Genomic DNA, 15,564 nt, shown 5'->3' with positions numbered 1-15,564 from the left:
TAATACGCCACCTCAGTCTGACATGAGCACTAGACGAGTATTGTCACTTTTCTTCCTTTGATCAAGCTATAAAGAATTGTAACTCCAACTGTATTCATTGTCTCTGATTTAGTTAGAAAAATAGATTAACTGGCCCATTTACATGGAAAATCGATGCAGAAATATTTTATAAACAGAATTAGGAAAAACAGAGGGAATTCCCTCTATAACAGAAAGATGCTGAAGTTGAGTGGGCCATAACACCAAGATTCACACCGCTTCCAGGCATAGGACACTGCCACTACACGAAGAACCAGTCCGATTTTATCATATTTTTTGCCTTTGGTACACCGTTCATGATAACAGGGCTTACCATACATACCACATACTGATGAGCATTCAGCCTATATTCCATGTTACCAAGACAAATTCAAATGGCTCTGAGCACTATGGGACTTAACAGCTGTGGTCATCAGTCCCCTAGAACTTAGAACTACTTAAACCTAACTAACCTAAGGACATCACACACATCCATGCCCGAGGCAGGATTCGAACCTGCGACCGTAGCAGTCGCACGGTTCCGGACTGCGCGCCTAGAACCGCGAGACCACCGCGGCCGGCGTTACCAAGACAGTCCTATTGTCATATCCAATAGCTCTCCGCAACTCCCAGGTGTTGGGCATTGATCTGGAGAACAGCTGCTCCTTGCGACCTTTCACCAGATCGTCTGCGGACAAGGTTGGCTTCGATCTGACAGAAGAGACACACACTGCTGAAAGCCACTCAGCTCCCCACTTGACTGTGTCTTTACACCACGCAGCGCAGCTCTCTGTTGCCTGTGACATGGCTTCAGCGGCAAACAACTTACGAGAAGTCAAAATATCCACACAGCCTCCAGTAATGTGTTCCCGACTTTTCATAAGGCCATTCTACTTGTAACCTCTACCGGAATTTCAGATATCGTTATCTGTATATTTGTCAGCGCCAGTGTTAAAAAGAGAAATTCGTATGGAGTCTTTCCTGAAGGTATTTGTCAGGAGTGTAGCGTTTTACAGAAGTGAAACGTGTCCGACAAACAATTCAATCAAGAAGATAATAGGACCTTCTGAAACCTGGTGCTACAGAGGAATGCTGAAGGTTAGATCAGCACATCTACATCTACATACATAATCCACAAGCCACACTGTGGTGGATGGTAGAGGGTATCTTGTACCACTACTAGTTCATTTCATTTCCTGTTCCTCTCGCAAACAGAGTGAGGGAAAAACAACTGTCTCTATGACTCTGTTCGCACGCTAATTTATCTTATGATGCCTTCGTGGTCCTTACGCGAAATGTGCAACCAACATCCACCCTTCATATCGCCAAACAGACGGAAATCGGAGGTGCGAGATCCAGGCTGTAGGGTGGATGACGACAGTCCATCGCAGTTTTGTGAGTTGTTCTCAAGTGCGCAGACTTGTGTGAGGCTTTGCGTTGTCATGGAGGAGAAGTTGGTTTGCATGTTTGTGGCGATGAACATTCCTAGAGTCACGGCTGTGTGCGGCTGGTCCTCAGGTGGCAGATCGATCAGGTTTGCACCACCTTTTTGCTATGATGACAGAAGTCTTGCCCAACGACTCACTGTGCTTTTTTCACTGCCACGTCTCCGTAGACGTTCTGTAAATGCCTATGACTGCGATACTCTGCTTTGCCGCCAAAAATAACTGACTGACATTGATATACAACGTGAACAGCAAGGGTCGCAACACACTTCCGTGGGGCATGCATGAAGTTTGTGTGGGGTGAAAGATATTCTTTGCTTGGACACTTTCAAATTATACGGAAGGCTGGTAAAGGAATCTCCACTGCCGAGAAACGGGTTTAGGTGTTTTAAAGATCATAAACACGTGAGCACCATCTCCTTGAATACGATTTAGAAATTTCTTGCGGATGAATGGACGAGAATTCTAAACACTTCCATTGAGGAACGCTTTTAGCAATATGGCGACAATTTCAGACTGCCAATTTCTGCTTCCTTCAGATTACCAGTCGCGGTTCGCGCTCTTAATTTACTGAAAATTCTTCGAACTGCGGGAACTGTTTTAGTCAACTTTAAAGTATTGTAAGGAGAATGACTAATAACGAAAAGATAACCAACTTATTATTGGCCAGTGGTGTGAGATTTACTGTGGGGTCCTGCCCACTAGTCTTGCGTAGGGTGCCTAAAGGATGCTGCGTTCTCGGAATGATATACAACAACTCAAGCAAATCACATTAATAGTTTTTATTTCAATAAACCAGATTGACAATACTTAACTTTGAATTTACAACAGTGTCGCAAACGATGGGCTACATGCAAACAATCAAAGTTCTTTACTGTATACAAGGTCCATGAAAGTAATTGACATGGATCACACGTCACTGCTGCTGTAGTGCTCTCCGCTAGGCCGGGTCTAGCCCTGTGCGGCCGAGGCTGGCAGGATTGGCGCTTGTATTCTCTTCAGCTAGAGGGCACTCCTGTCGTGGCGCGGTCCTTGTCAGCAGGCTATTGTCTGAAGTCGTCTCACTGCCTTCTCTGTCGTGTTCTTCATCTTCGTGCCAGCGCTTGGCGATACGCCGGAACACTTACTATTTGAAATAATCAGATATTTTTAACCAACAGTTTCCCTGTATTCGTTTGAGAGCAGTCGCATAGTGAAAAACCACGCAAATCAAAAATATGTGGTGTTTTATTTTTTATGCACCAAGTAAATCGTTTCTCGAAAAAGTACTTCAGCAACTTTTCTTCGTTTACATGCTATATGTTCTTTCAGTAGCGCAGCATATGGCACAAGTTTCTGGTTTCTGTTTTCCTTGAATCAAATCTAGATGAGGACACGATTCATTGCGTGGCACAGTGAAGAAGTCTGTCGTGGAGAGTCCACGACAAAGAATAGCGGCAGCGAGTCAACAATGCATGACAGACCTTACTAAGCTTCACAAGAGGAGCGCTGCATCCTTTACTTATTTTTTCTTTTATTTGTGCCACCTCATCCAGTCTCTGATATGATACGTACTGAATCACTCATATACACACACACACACATACATACACACACACACACACACACACACCATGATAGGCATACAATATTTGTATGTACACAGATTACGTACATCGCGATGTGTTCCCATCACTGAAACGAGAAGTCATTTCAAACGCCAATTCCACACGGAATACATAACAGTGATGCCTCCAGACACCTTTCCAGGCGTGCGCTGCCTACATCGTGTAAGGTACATAAAAGTGATAGTATTCACTTACTCAGCGTAAGCTTCGACAGTCACTTCGTCTGCCATAGTTTTAACGCTACCCATGCGAAGTGTCGTATAAAATACTGATAATGAAACAAAAGTAAGTTATACGCTGAAGAGCCAAACCAACTAGTACACCTGCCATCGTGTAGCACCCCTCCGAGCTCTTAGAACTGACGCAACACGACGTGGCATGGACTCAACTAATGTCTGAAGTAGTGTTAGAGAGAACTGGCTCCGTGAATCCTGCAGCGCTGTCCATAAATCCGAAAGAGGACGACGGGGTGGAGATCTCTTCTGAACAGCACGTTACAAGGCATTCCAGATACGCTCAATAATGTTCATGTCTGCGGAGATTGGTGGCCAGTGGAAGCGTTTAAACTCAGAAGAGTGATCCTGACGCCACTCTACTGCAATTCTGGATGTGTGGCGTGTCGCATTGTCCGTCTGGAATTGCCCAAGTCCGTCGGAATTCACAATGGTCATGAATGGATGCAGGTGATCAGACAGGATGCGACCTGTCAGTCGTATGTACACATATCAGGGGTCCCATATCACTCCAACTGCACACGCATCACACCATTACACTGGCTCCTCCAGCTTGAACGGTCCCCTGCTGAAATGCAGGGTCCATAGATTCATGAGGTTGTCTCCATACCCGTACACATCCGTCCGACCAGGCAACATGTTTCCAGTCATCAACAGTCCAGTCTCAGTGTTGACAGGTCCAGCCAAGGCGTAAAACTTTGTGTCGTTCAGTCATCAAGGATACAGGAGTGAGCCTTCGGCTCCAAAACCCCATATCGATGGTGTTTCATTGAATAGTTCACACACTGACACTTGTTGTTGGCCCTGCGCTGAAATATGCAGCAATTTGCGGAGTCACGTTGAAAGATTGTCTTTAGTCGTCGTTGGTACTGTTCTTGCAGGACCTTTGCCCCGTCGCAGCGGTCGGAGATTTGATGTTTTACGGGATTCTTGGTATTCACGGTACACTCATGAAATCGTCGTACGGGAAAATCCCCACTTCATCACTACCTAGAAGATGCTGTGTCACATCTCTCTTGCGCTGTTCAGAATCACTTAAATCTTGACGACCTGCCATTGTAGCAGCAATAACCGATCTGACAGCTGCGCCAGACACTCGTTGTCTTATACAGGGTGGTCCACTGCTCGTGACCGGGCCAAATATCTCACGAAATAAGCGTCAAACGAAAAAAATTACAAAGAACGAAACTTGTCTAGCTTGAAGGGGGAAACCAGAGGCCCTATGGTTGGCCCGCTAGATGGCGCTGACATAGGTCAAACGGATATCAACTGGGTTTTTTAAAATAGGCATCCCCATTTTTATTACATATTCGTGTAGTACGTAAATAAATATGAATGTTTAAGTTTGACCACTTTTTTCGCTTTGTGACAGATGGCGTTGCCGAACGCAGTGTCGTATTCTGCCTGTTTATATACATCTGTATTTGAATATGCGTGCCTATACCGGTATCTTTGGCGCTTCAGTGTATATGTAGCTGTTGTATTACATGTATGGTAACGTAGGTTGAATCAGCGACCACGCTGATGGCTGTGTGACAGAGAGGAACGCTTCCTTGTGGTGTCGCAGGCTGAGGACGGGCTGGTCGGTGAAGACGCAGTCGCTGGAGCAGTACGGCGGCCAGGCGGACAACCCGTCGCTGAGCGAGCAAGAGCAGGAGACCATCCTGCAGGTGATCCGCCGCGCCGAGATGCTAGACCTCACCGAACAGGAGCGCGTCGGGTGAGTAGGCGGCGATGCTCTGCGCCAGCGCAACGTCAAGGTCGCGCGAGATCTGCTTTACGCCACGAGACAAACACAAAGGGCGGACGGAAGTATGGAAACACCGCGACAAATGCAGGCTTAAACGTAAAAACAGACGTTGGCCATGCCTGTAGGTTTCACTGTTGTAGTTGACAACAAACGGCGCCTGTGCAACGCCCTCAATACGTTGCAAGTGGCAGGCATGGTCAGAACACTGTTTTGTGTAGTTGTAAGCGTGTTATGTCGTAGCTAAGTGAATTCGGATGTGGGAAAATTGTTGCTGCTTGTATAACGGTTGCCTCCGTAAGCCAGTGAGCCGAAGTGTCTGGTATTTCAAGAAGCACCATATCGTAAATTTACATTGCACACAAGGAAAGTTCAAAAACATCATACGTTAAATCAAAACGCGGACGAAAGTGTGTGTCGAGTGATCATGGCGATAGCTCACTGAAAAATAATATGACGGAAATAAGAGGACTGCAGAACTGAACGTCGCATGCGCAAACCCCGTCAGCAGCAAAACAATGCGAAGGGGGCGTCCTGCAATTCGAAAACCACTCATCAGTGATGCAAAACGCTCTTAACAGGAAGGCGTGCTACCGAAGCCACAAAACCTGCATTATGGTACACTGAAAGAATGTCATTTCGTCTAATGAGTCTTGTTTCACCCGTTTCCAACCTCAGGGCGAGTTTACGTCGGCAGCCACAAGGCGGTATTACAGAGGCTCCATGGTTATTCTGCAACGTCTCCAAGGATTATGTGACTAGTCCATAAAATTTCGGTCATGCAGCCGCGCAAATAAAATTTGCTCCACTGATATTTCGGCCGCGTATCGTCCGGGCATCCAGAGCGGTCTTAAATGCTTCACGGCGGCAGTACTGCGCTTGCGGGTCAGAGATGCTGGTGGGCGGCAAAGAAATACGCTTACACATGCGCCGCCTGTGGTGAAGGCGTACAGATTCGATTCACTTATCGATGTATGATCGTCGGCGGTGACACCATGACGACTTCTATGCAGTTTAATTACCCCAAGAGCCTGATTCCATACTTCGTCCAAATTAAAACCATTATCTCTATTTATTAAATTATTAGCTAATCTAATTTCTATAGCTTCCTTGAAGACAGATTCCCAAAATGAAGAGTTGGATTTTAAAATCTGCACATCACTGTAATTCATGGAACGCTCTGTATCAATACAATATTCAGCCACAGCTGCCTTGTCTGGCTGTAATGAACGTGTGTATCTCCGATACTCTACACATCTCTTTCCTCGAAGATAGGCCGTATTCTTGAGAAACACTGTGTTAAGGTGATCTTCTGCCCCCTCCCCCCCCCCCCCCCCCCCCCACCAAGACTGCAACTTAAATTGGCTCTGTGAAGGATGATTTACAGCTTCGTAAAGTGGGTGTATATCAGATTCCTTGCGAAAATTGTGAGAAGTCGTACATAGGTCAAACAACACGTACTGTTCATGAGAGATGTGTGGAGCATCGAACATACGCATGCTTATTAAAGCCAGACAAGTCAGCTGTGGCCGAACATGCCCTTCCAGCGCCCCCACACACTCCAGCAGAGTCCCCTCACCGCCTACTGTTTTCCACTTGAACACCTACGCCACCTACTCCCACAACCAGGCCCACTTTACCTTACCCACCTCGACACCCTCGTTGAGGCCCCTCTCTCCTCATCCCACTTCCTTCTCACCTCCTGCCTCCTCACCAGCATCGTCTCCTCTATCTCAACATTCGCTCCCTCCCTGCCATTTCTGTCTATAGAAATTAGATTAGCTGATAATTTAATAAATAGAGATAGTGGTTTTAATTTGGACAAAGCATGGAATCAGGCTCTTAGGGTATTTAAACTGCAGAGAAGTCGTCATGGTGTCACCGCCGACGATCATACATCGATAAGTGAATCGAATGTCTGTACGCCTTCGCCACAGGCGGCGCATGCGTAAGCGTATTTCTTTGCCGCCAACCAGCATCTGTGACCCGCATGTGCAGTACCGCCGCAGTGGAGCATATAAGGCCGCGCTTGGAATCTTTTCGTCAGCCCTCCCCCTACAGCAGCAGACATCATCCGGTTCCTCACCATTGTCCTGCAGAACATCCAACCCTTCCAGCGCCCCCACACACTCCAGCAGATTCCCCTCGCCGCCTACTGTTTTCCACTTGAACACCTACGCCACCTACTCCTACAACCAGGCCCACTTTACCTTACCCACCTTGACACCCTCGTTGAGGCCCCTCTCTCCTCATCCCACTTCCTTCTCACCTCCTGCCTCCTCACCAGCATCGTCTCCTCTATCTCAACATTCGCTCCCTCCCTGCCAACAAATACCTCTTCATGTATACCCTATCCCAGCACCAGGTTGACACCTTGATCCTTAATGAAACCTTCTTCCAACTGCACCATGTTGTCTGCACCTCCCTCTATCTCCTTCACCGCACTGACAATCCCCTTCCTCTCGTCTGAGGCAGGGTCGCTGTAGGCCACCTCAAGTATCTCCCTGTCCAGCCACAGCCCCTCCTCAATGACCCAACTAAACACCTTCTCCTCAGCTTATTTTTCCCTCCCTCACCATCACCTGTGCTGCCCCACAGCTTCTCTCCCCTATGACTTCATTTCACATGTTGACCGTACCTTCTCCACTTATGTGATTGCCACCAACCTCAACATCCACAGCTGTGATCTTGCCACCCTTCGGTGGTGGCATCAGTTCCTTGCCACTCCCCATGGTGACCTTGTTCCTCTCCCACAACACGCCAATCCTGAAAGTAACTCCACCCCCGATTTTATCCTTGCTTCCCCCAACCTCCTTGGTCGCATTGCCATGGATGTCCTTGATCCCATTGGTAGTGACCATCTCCCTCTCCTTCTCACCATCTCCTCTGCCCGTGACACCCCTGCAGCCATCCACCCAGCTGTCTGTCCATGACTACCGCCGTGCCGACTGGGATGCGTACAGGGAATCCATTGCCTTACAGGTCGAAATCCACGACCTCACCTTTCATCTTCCTGCTGAGATCACCCATGCCTCTTCCTTCCTTCAGAAGACCATCACTGACGCTGTGGAGGCCCATGTCCTTACCAAACTCATCCACCATCACCATCCTACACTTCCTCCACACACTGTCCTTCTTCTGTGTGAATCCCACAGGCTCTTCTTCCTCCGCACCTGTGACTGGGATACACTCATCTGCCACCGGCAATTACAGTGGCACATCCGGATCCTCCTTACAGCAAAGAAACACCGGGACTGGCGCCAGACCTGCACATGCCCCAGCTCCACCCTCCCTGTCAACTCCTCCAAGTACTAGTCAGCCTTCCACCACCTTACTGGTAGCCATCCCAACCCATATTACACTATCCTCCATGACGATCTACCCTTCCCTGACAACCACAGTAAGGCTAACCATTTTTCTTCCCATCTCTCTGAGGTCCTCTCCATTCCTGACGATCCCCATTTTGATTGCTCCCTCTTCCCCAACATCCTAGAGCGCACTGATACCTCTGTCCCAACACTCATCCCTAGCTTCCAGTACTTGGATCAGTTACACCCCTCGCACATCAACACTCCCATCACAGCCCATGACATCACATTCGTCCTCCGCTCCAAACGCAACACCGCCCTGGTCATGATGGCATCACTTACTGCCACCTCAAGGAATCCCCCCATCCTTCCTGGCTGTCCTTGTTACCCTGTACAATGTCCCTCTCTCCACTGGATTTTACCCCGACCTGTGGAAGACTTCCCATGTCCTGCTGTTCTCTAAACCCAACAAACCCCCCTCTGATACTTCCTACCATCCCATCTGCCTCACCTCCGTGTTCAGTAAGGTCTTCGAGACCATCCTCTCTCACCGTATTCACCACCACCTTACCCAGCACCACCTCCTTCCCCTTACCCAGTGTGGCTTCTGGCCTTCCTTCTCAGCTGACGACCAGCTCCTTAACCTTACCAATCTTCTTTCCCTCCAACTTAACTCCCGTCGCTCAATTATCTTTGTTTCCCTTGACCTCCAGAATGCCTACGGCTGTGTCTGGCATCCTGGGCTCCTCTTCAAACTCCACACCTATGCTCTCCCCATCAACTACGTCCATCTCATTGCTTCCTTCATCTCCCATCATCCCCCCTATGTGACTATCCACAATTCTAACTCCCGTACTTTCTATCCCTTTGCCGGGGTGCCCAAAGGCTCCATCCTGTCCCCTCTCCTCTATCTCATGTTCACTGCTGATATGCCCAAACTGCCCCCACCTATTCTTCACCTCCAATTTGCTGATAACACCGCCTTCCTAGCCCTATATCTTACCCTTCAACAGTCCCAACATACCCTCCAAACACAGCTTGACCAATTCACCGCTTGGTGCAACCAGTAGTTCCTACATATCAACCCCTCCAAGACCCAGGCGATCATCATAGGCTGCACCACCTGCTCTTTCTGTCTCCATAATTTCTACCTCTCCATTTATGGTCATCCTATCCACCTCACTCCTACCCTCAAATATCTTGGTCTCACACTCGAACGCCACCCTACCTGGACTCCCCATCTCCTTACCATCCAACACAAAGCACACAGCAAAGTCCAGCTCCTGAAACTCCTGTCTGGCCAGACAGAGGGTCTGCATCCTTCCACCATCCTTCACACCTACAAACCCTTGATCTGCCCCATCCTCTGTTATGCCAGCGTTGCTTGGATTTCCGCCCCTCCCAGGTTCTATAAATCACTCCAAATCCTCTAATGCCATGCACTCCGCCTCGACTTCTGCATCCGCCTGCTGTCCCCCATGTGCATCCTCTACTACCTCATCCCCTTCCCCCACCTTCTCCTTTTCCTTGAACACATCTGCACACTATATATTGTCCGCCGCCTTGATCCCCCTCACCCTCTGGTGTCCCTCTTCCTCTCCACCCCCAGCCCATTGCCGCCCCTTTACCATTGTATCTCACCCTCCCTCCATCTCCATACCCTCCACCTCCTTTCCCAACGCAACCTCCATCATCTACCCCTCCCAGATGATGAGCTTCGCCCTGACATCTACCCTTCCTACCAACTCTAACCCCAACTACCTCCTGCTTCCTCCTCAGGGCTCCCTCTCCTCCTCCTCCCTTGTCCTGAGTGGCTTTCCCCTTCTACTACCCCCCACCCTCTCTTGTGCTCCCCTTCAGTGTTTCAGCCCTCCCTCCTGTCTTGTCTTCCCTCTTCCTCTCCTGCCCCACCTGTCTCCTGCCTCTTGATGCACCCGCTGACGCCCCCTACTCTTTTGATCCCGCCCCCTCCCCTGCTGCACCCTGCTCTCCCCTCCTTTTCCATTGTCTCAGGCCTCTCCCCCAGCAGGTCCCACCTGGCACTTTTATTCTTCATCGTGTGTGCTCCAAGTGGGTTTAAAGTGTGTATTGTACCGCTCCGTGGTACAATACACGTTCCCCAGTGGTGCTGCTGTCTTCCAAGACGACATGGCCCTGTTCACACAGATCTCATCGCCCAGCACTTGCTCTGTGAGGACGTTGAATTCTCGCTTCTCCGCTGAGGACGTAAGTCACCAGATCTGACAACTTTTAACCTGTACGTGTGACTTCAGTGTCTTTTTTGTGTTCTATGAATCGCCAACTGTGTTTTTTAACTTTATGTCGACTTTTTTTTAATTTCCCCCATGAACGTCTCCATGTTAGTGTATTTTTACTTCTATTATCTCCCCTTACTCTGTTTCAGGTCCCCCTTTCTTATCGCCTTATATGTAACATTTTATTGTTGTATCAGGTGTCATATCACTCAGCTGAAGAGCGGCGGATTGTGCTGCTGACAGCTCTCCCCTGCCCATATGGGGCAGGGGAATGAAATCACAATAAAGAAAAAAAATTGTCGTCAGTCTTGTTACTCGCTCTGAGGATGGCCGGACGATACGCGGCAGAAATATCAGTGGAGGAAATGTCATTTGCGCGGCTGCATGCCCGAAATTTAATGGAGTATTCATTACGCTGCGAGAAGTTGAAAATGCTCATTATGTGACTAGTTTGCCCGGTAGGGTCCGCTCCGTGGTACAATACACGTTCCCCAGTGGTGCTGCTGTCTTCCAAGACGACATGGCGCTGTTCACACAGATCTCATCGCCCAGCACTTGCTCTGTGAGGACGTTGAATTGTCGCTTCTCCGCTGAGGACGTAAGTCACCAGATCTCAATATTACTGTGGCTTTCTAGTCTACTTTGAAGAGAAGGGTGCGTCATCGCTATCGACCTCCACCATCGTTGCCTGAACTTGCCACTATTTTGGAAGAAGAATTCCCTTGCAAACCACAGAGGACCTGTATGCATACATTCCGAGACCTTGGTTGTAAAATTCCAGATTGTGGCTACTCGTGCACTCACAACTACACGGAAGTCGATTCTGACACGACGTACACTTGCACAGCATTGAGGACACTGCAGAGTTACTGTCCTGGTCAGATACAACAGCACAACATGCACGCTTGGCTAGAATCTACGATTTACGACCAATCATGCATTTCTCGCGACGTTTCCACATTTTCGTCCAATCCCTCTATTTATTAATGATAAATTGTACATATTATCTACTCAGAAATATTATTATAGCGGTAGCCGTTTATAAGCACGATTCTCAACGTAAACAAATGTAACTATTACACTTACATATGTAGAAACGAAAACTATTGTATGATTATACAATTGTAGAACAATCACGGAAAGCACAACCGTTAAATATCTGTAAGGATGCGTACGGAGCAATTTTAAGTGGAAAGGCAAGCAAAACTAATTGTAGGTGGAAGAATTCTCAGAAAGAGGATAACTACAAAATTCTGGTTTGACCAATACGTGAATATTGCGCGCAAGCCTGTAACGTACCTACAACAAATAAAGCCTATCTTCGTCTGTGAAGTGAAGCGGACTCGATAAGCAACTTGAACTATCAGTAATCGGAATCTAACCTGTGTAATACTGTGTGCGTGTTGTACGAGTGTCAGTTTCACTGTCAATTAAGCCCTCAATAAATCGTTCCATGAAAAACATAAAACTCCCATTTGGATCAGCTATCTGACTGCGTATTTGAATAGGAATTTACGAGTGACGCAGAATATGGCTTGTGCAACGGAATTTACTGGACTGGAGTACATGACATGCTGTGATGTGTCAGTGTCTCTGTTTTGGCCCTAATTTTTGCACTCAACTCTTTAGATGGCTACCTTTTTCCAAGTGGTTTACAGCAATTCGCAGCAGTAGCGGCTAAAACTTATTGTTATTAAAAATGAATTTAATAAAAAGGATTTTGCTTGGATCCTGTTAACTACTAATTAACTTGTAAGAAGGTATTTCATAAATTAAGTCTATTTAAAATCTTCAGAAATCATCATGACCAATAATAGTTTGACAATTATTAATAATGGCGAAATGCCTGACAATGATCTTATAATTATCGATTATGGTTGACACTCACATTAACAGATTATTTCAATTTTAAAGTCACATTAACATTTAATAACTACAGCATATTTATAAATTGTATATGGAGAATAATTATTATTATTTGCAGGGTAACGAGGTTTCTTTAACTGACAAGCAAACCATAGGATTATTACAAACTTGGACTCACAATCACGAGCCTAACTCTGCAATTGCGCTTTACGCTATGCTTGCGAATTTTACCTTGAATTCCATCTTCAAGCGTAGTTAAGCTACCTAAATCTCTCCTGGCCATATAAGTGAAATCTGGCCTCGAATATGGTAAGATCTGCCATCACCGACGTGAGGGCGGTGTGACGCGGCTTCTGTCTTCTGTCTTCGACCAACACTACTGAAAGTTTACTCTCTCAGACAGTCCTCGTCTGACAACAATGCTTAGAATCGCTCTCACATGTTCCGCCCTCAGATTGTTACTGTCGACATCTGAGTGCTTATTTATTTCCATAGAGAATCTCAGAATCTCACACAATGCAAAAAATAGTCTGAAGTTGGCTATGTTGTTTCCGATACTCAATGTGATATGTAATCAATGTAATGGAGAATTCTGGCATACTCCTTACAAGTCTGGTATCAGTACCAGATACGACTGATAGAGCGAACTGAGGAGGTCCAAAGAAGAACAGATGCTCAACCATTTGCTGTGGCTCTCCAGTTGTGGGCTCTAGAAGAGAGGCATTGTGCATCGCGGTACTATTTACTACCAAATTCCGAGAGCGTAAATACGCAGAAAAGTCAACCAATGTATTGCTTTTTCATACACTATGTGATCAAAAGTATCCGGAGACCCCCAAAACATTCGTTTTTCATGTTAGGTGCATTGTGCTCCCACCTACAGCCAGGTACACCATATCAGCGAACTCAGTAGTCATTAGACATCGTGAGAGAGCTGAATGGGGCGCTCCGCGGAACTCACGGACTTGGAACGTGGTCAGGTGATTGGGTGTCACTTGTGTCATACGTCTGTAGCCGAGATTTTTACACTCCTAAACATCTCTAGGTCCGCTGTTTCCGATGTGATAATGAACTGGAAACGTGAAGGGATAGGTACAGCACAAAAGCGTACAGGCCGACCTCGTCTGTTGACTGACAAGAGACCGCCGACAATTGAAGAGGGTCGTAATGTGTAATAGGCAGACATCTATCCAGACCATCACACAGGAATTCCAAACTGCATCAGCATCCTCTGAAAGTACTATGATAGTTAGGCGGTAGATGAGAAAACTTGGATTTCATGATCGAGTGGCTGCTCATAAGCCACACATCGCGCCGGTAAATGCCAAACGACGCCTCGCTTCGTGTAAGGTGCGTAAACATTGGACGATTGAATAGTGGAAAAACGTTGTGTGGAATGTCGAATCACGGTACACAATGTGGCAATCCAATGTCAGGATGTGGATATGGCGAATACCTTATGAACGCCAGCGTGTGCAGTACCAACACTAGAATTCGGAGGCGGTGGTGTTATGGTGTGGTCGTGTTTTTAATGGAGGGGACTTACACCCCTTGTTGTTTTGCGTGGCACTATCACAGCACAGGCCAACATTGTTGTTTTAAGCACCTTCTTATTTCCCACTGTTGAAGAGCAATTCGGGGATGGCGATTGCATCTTTCAAAACGATCAAGCACCTGTTCATAATGCAGGGCCTATGTTGGAGTGGTTACACGACAATAACATCCCTGTAATGGTCTGGCCTGCACAGAGTCCTGAACTGTATTCTATAGAACACCTTTGGGATGTTTGGAACGCCGACTTCGTGCCAGGCCTCACCGACCGACATCGATACCTCTCCTCAGTGCAGCATTCCGTGAAGAACGGGGCTGCCATGTCCCGAGAAACCTTCCAGCACCTGGTTGAACGAATGCCTGCGAGAGTGGAAGCTGTCATCAAAATCTCGTATCCAGGATTCATGAAATGCAGCAGTACATCTGTTCAGCGCCGTTCTGCGATTCTTTTGAGAGCAGCCTTCTGCTCTTCAATCAGATCATGTGGAATCCATATGGCAGCAACTGTCCTTATCTTTAAGTTTTCAATTATGATTCTATAAAGTTAAGTGGTAGACATTCTGGCCTCATATGCAATTTCTTCACATGTTTTTTATCGCTCCTCTCTCTAAATGACCTAAGCAGTAACGTAAGAGGTGTGGTCTGTGGCAGTTGATGGCCTGCCACTTCTTGGGTTACTTTACAGAAACGAGCAGACCACTGTGGTACTGTACTACAATCCACTGTACTATTCCCATACTCCTCTCTCAAAGTGTTGTAAATTTCTGTTGGGTTCTTTTCACGTAGAATGTAAGGTGGCGGTATAATTTTGCCACTTAACATACTGTTTTAAATATAGAAACGTAATCTACTCATCAAGCTGATGAGTTTGGTACCACACACACCCTACTTCAAGTAAAGTGATACTAATTTGCATGGTATGGACAGTAATCACTCATACGTGGCCAACATGAACTCTACACTAACAAGCATTCTCTACTTTCCGTGTTAACAGTCACGTAGTATCACAATCATTTTGAACTAAAGTGGACGTAGGGAATTCCCAGTTGTCGAGTGATGTAGAACAAGGCATGCACATCGAGAGGGGCCATAAAACAGCCGACCCTTCACAGCTGGGAGGCAGACACCATTAGCTAACAATAAGATTAAGCGAGCTTCTCTGACACACCTGCGTAGAATGGAAAGAAACATCGTAGCATAGCAGGGGTCCACGTGGCCGCTGTAAGAGGACCAATACATGGAATTCGCGTTTACGAAAAATGTTAAGTCGCACAAAATAAAGTTAATCGTGGGGCAGAGACGGTGGGACAGAACACACGTAGAAAGGCCACACCTGACGCCTTGGAAAAATGGCTCTGAGCACTATGGGACTTAACTTCTGAGGTCATCAGTCCCCTAGAACTTAGAACTACTTAAACCTAACAAACCTAAGGACATCACACACATCAATTCCCGAGGCAGGATTCGAACCTGTGGCCGTAGCGGACGCGCGGTTCCAGACTGTAGCGCCTAGACCCGCTCGGCCACCCCGGCC

The 15,564-nt window shown here is 47.1% G+C and overlaps 1 protein-coding gene across 1 annotated transcript in view; it reads left to right on the top strand.

Moving 5' to 3' along the window:
* The window catches only part of LOC126419040 (rabphilin-3A), a 1,076,902-nt gene that overhangs the window by 771,761 nt on the left and 289,577 nt on the right, over window positions 1–15,564 (top strand). Inside the window, exon 6 of the mRNA XM_050086103.1 lies at window positions 4,871–5,023. Within this exon, the coding sequence (XP_049942060.1) occupies window positions 4,871–5,023 (153 nt within the window). The remainder of the gene's footprint in view (window positions 1–4,870; window positions 5,024–15,564) is intronic.

Source organism: Schistocerca serialis, chromosome 9, assembly GCF_023864345.2.
Source record: "Schistocerca serialis cubense isolate TAMUIC-IGC-003099 chromosome 9, iqSchSeri2.2, whole genome shotgun sequence".
NCBI classification, from domain to species: Eukaryota; Metazoa; Arthropoda; class Insecta; order Orthoptera; family Acrididae; genus Schistocerca; species Schistocerca serialis.
Note: the sequence above shows the minus strand (reverse complement) of the source record. Positions and strands in the feature narration are given on the sequence as shown.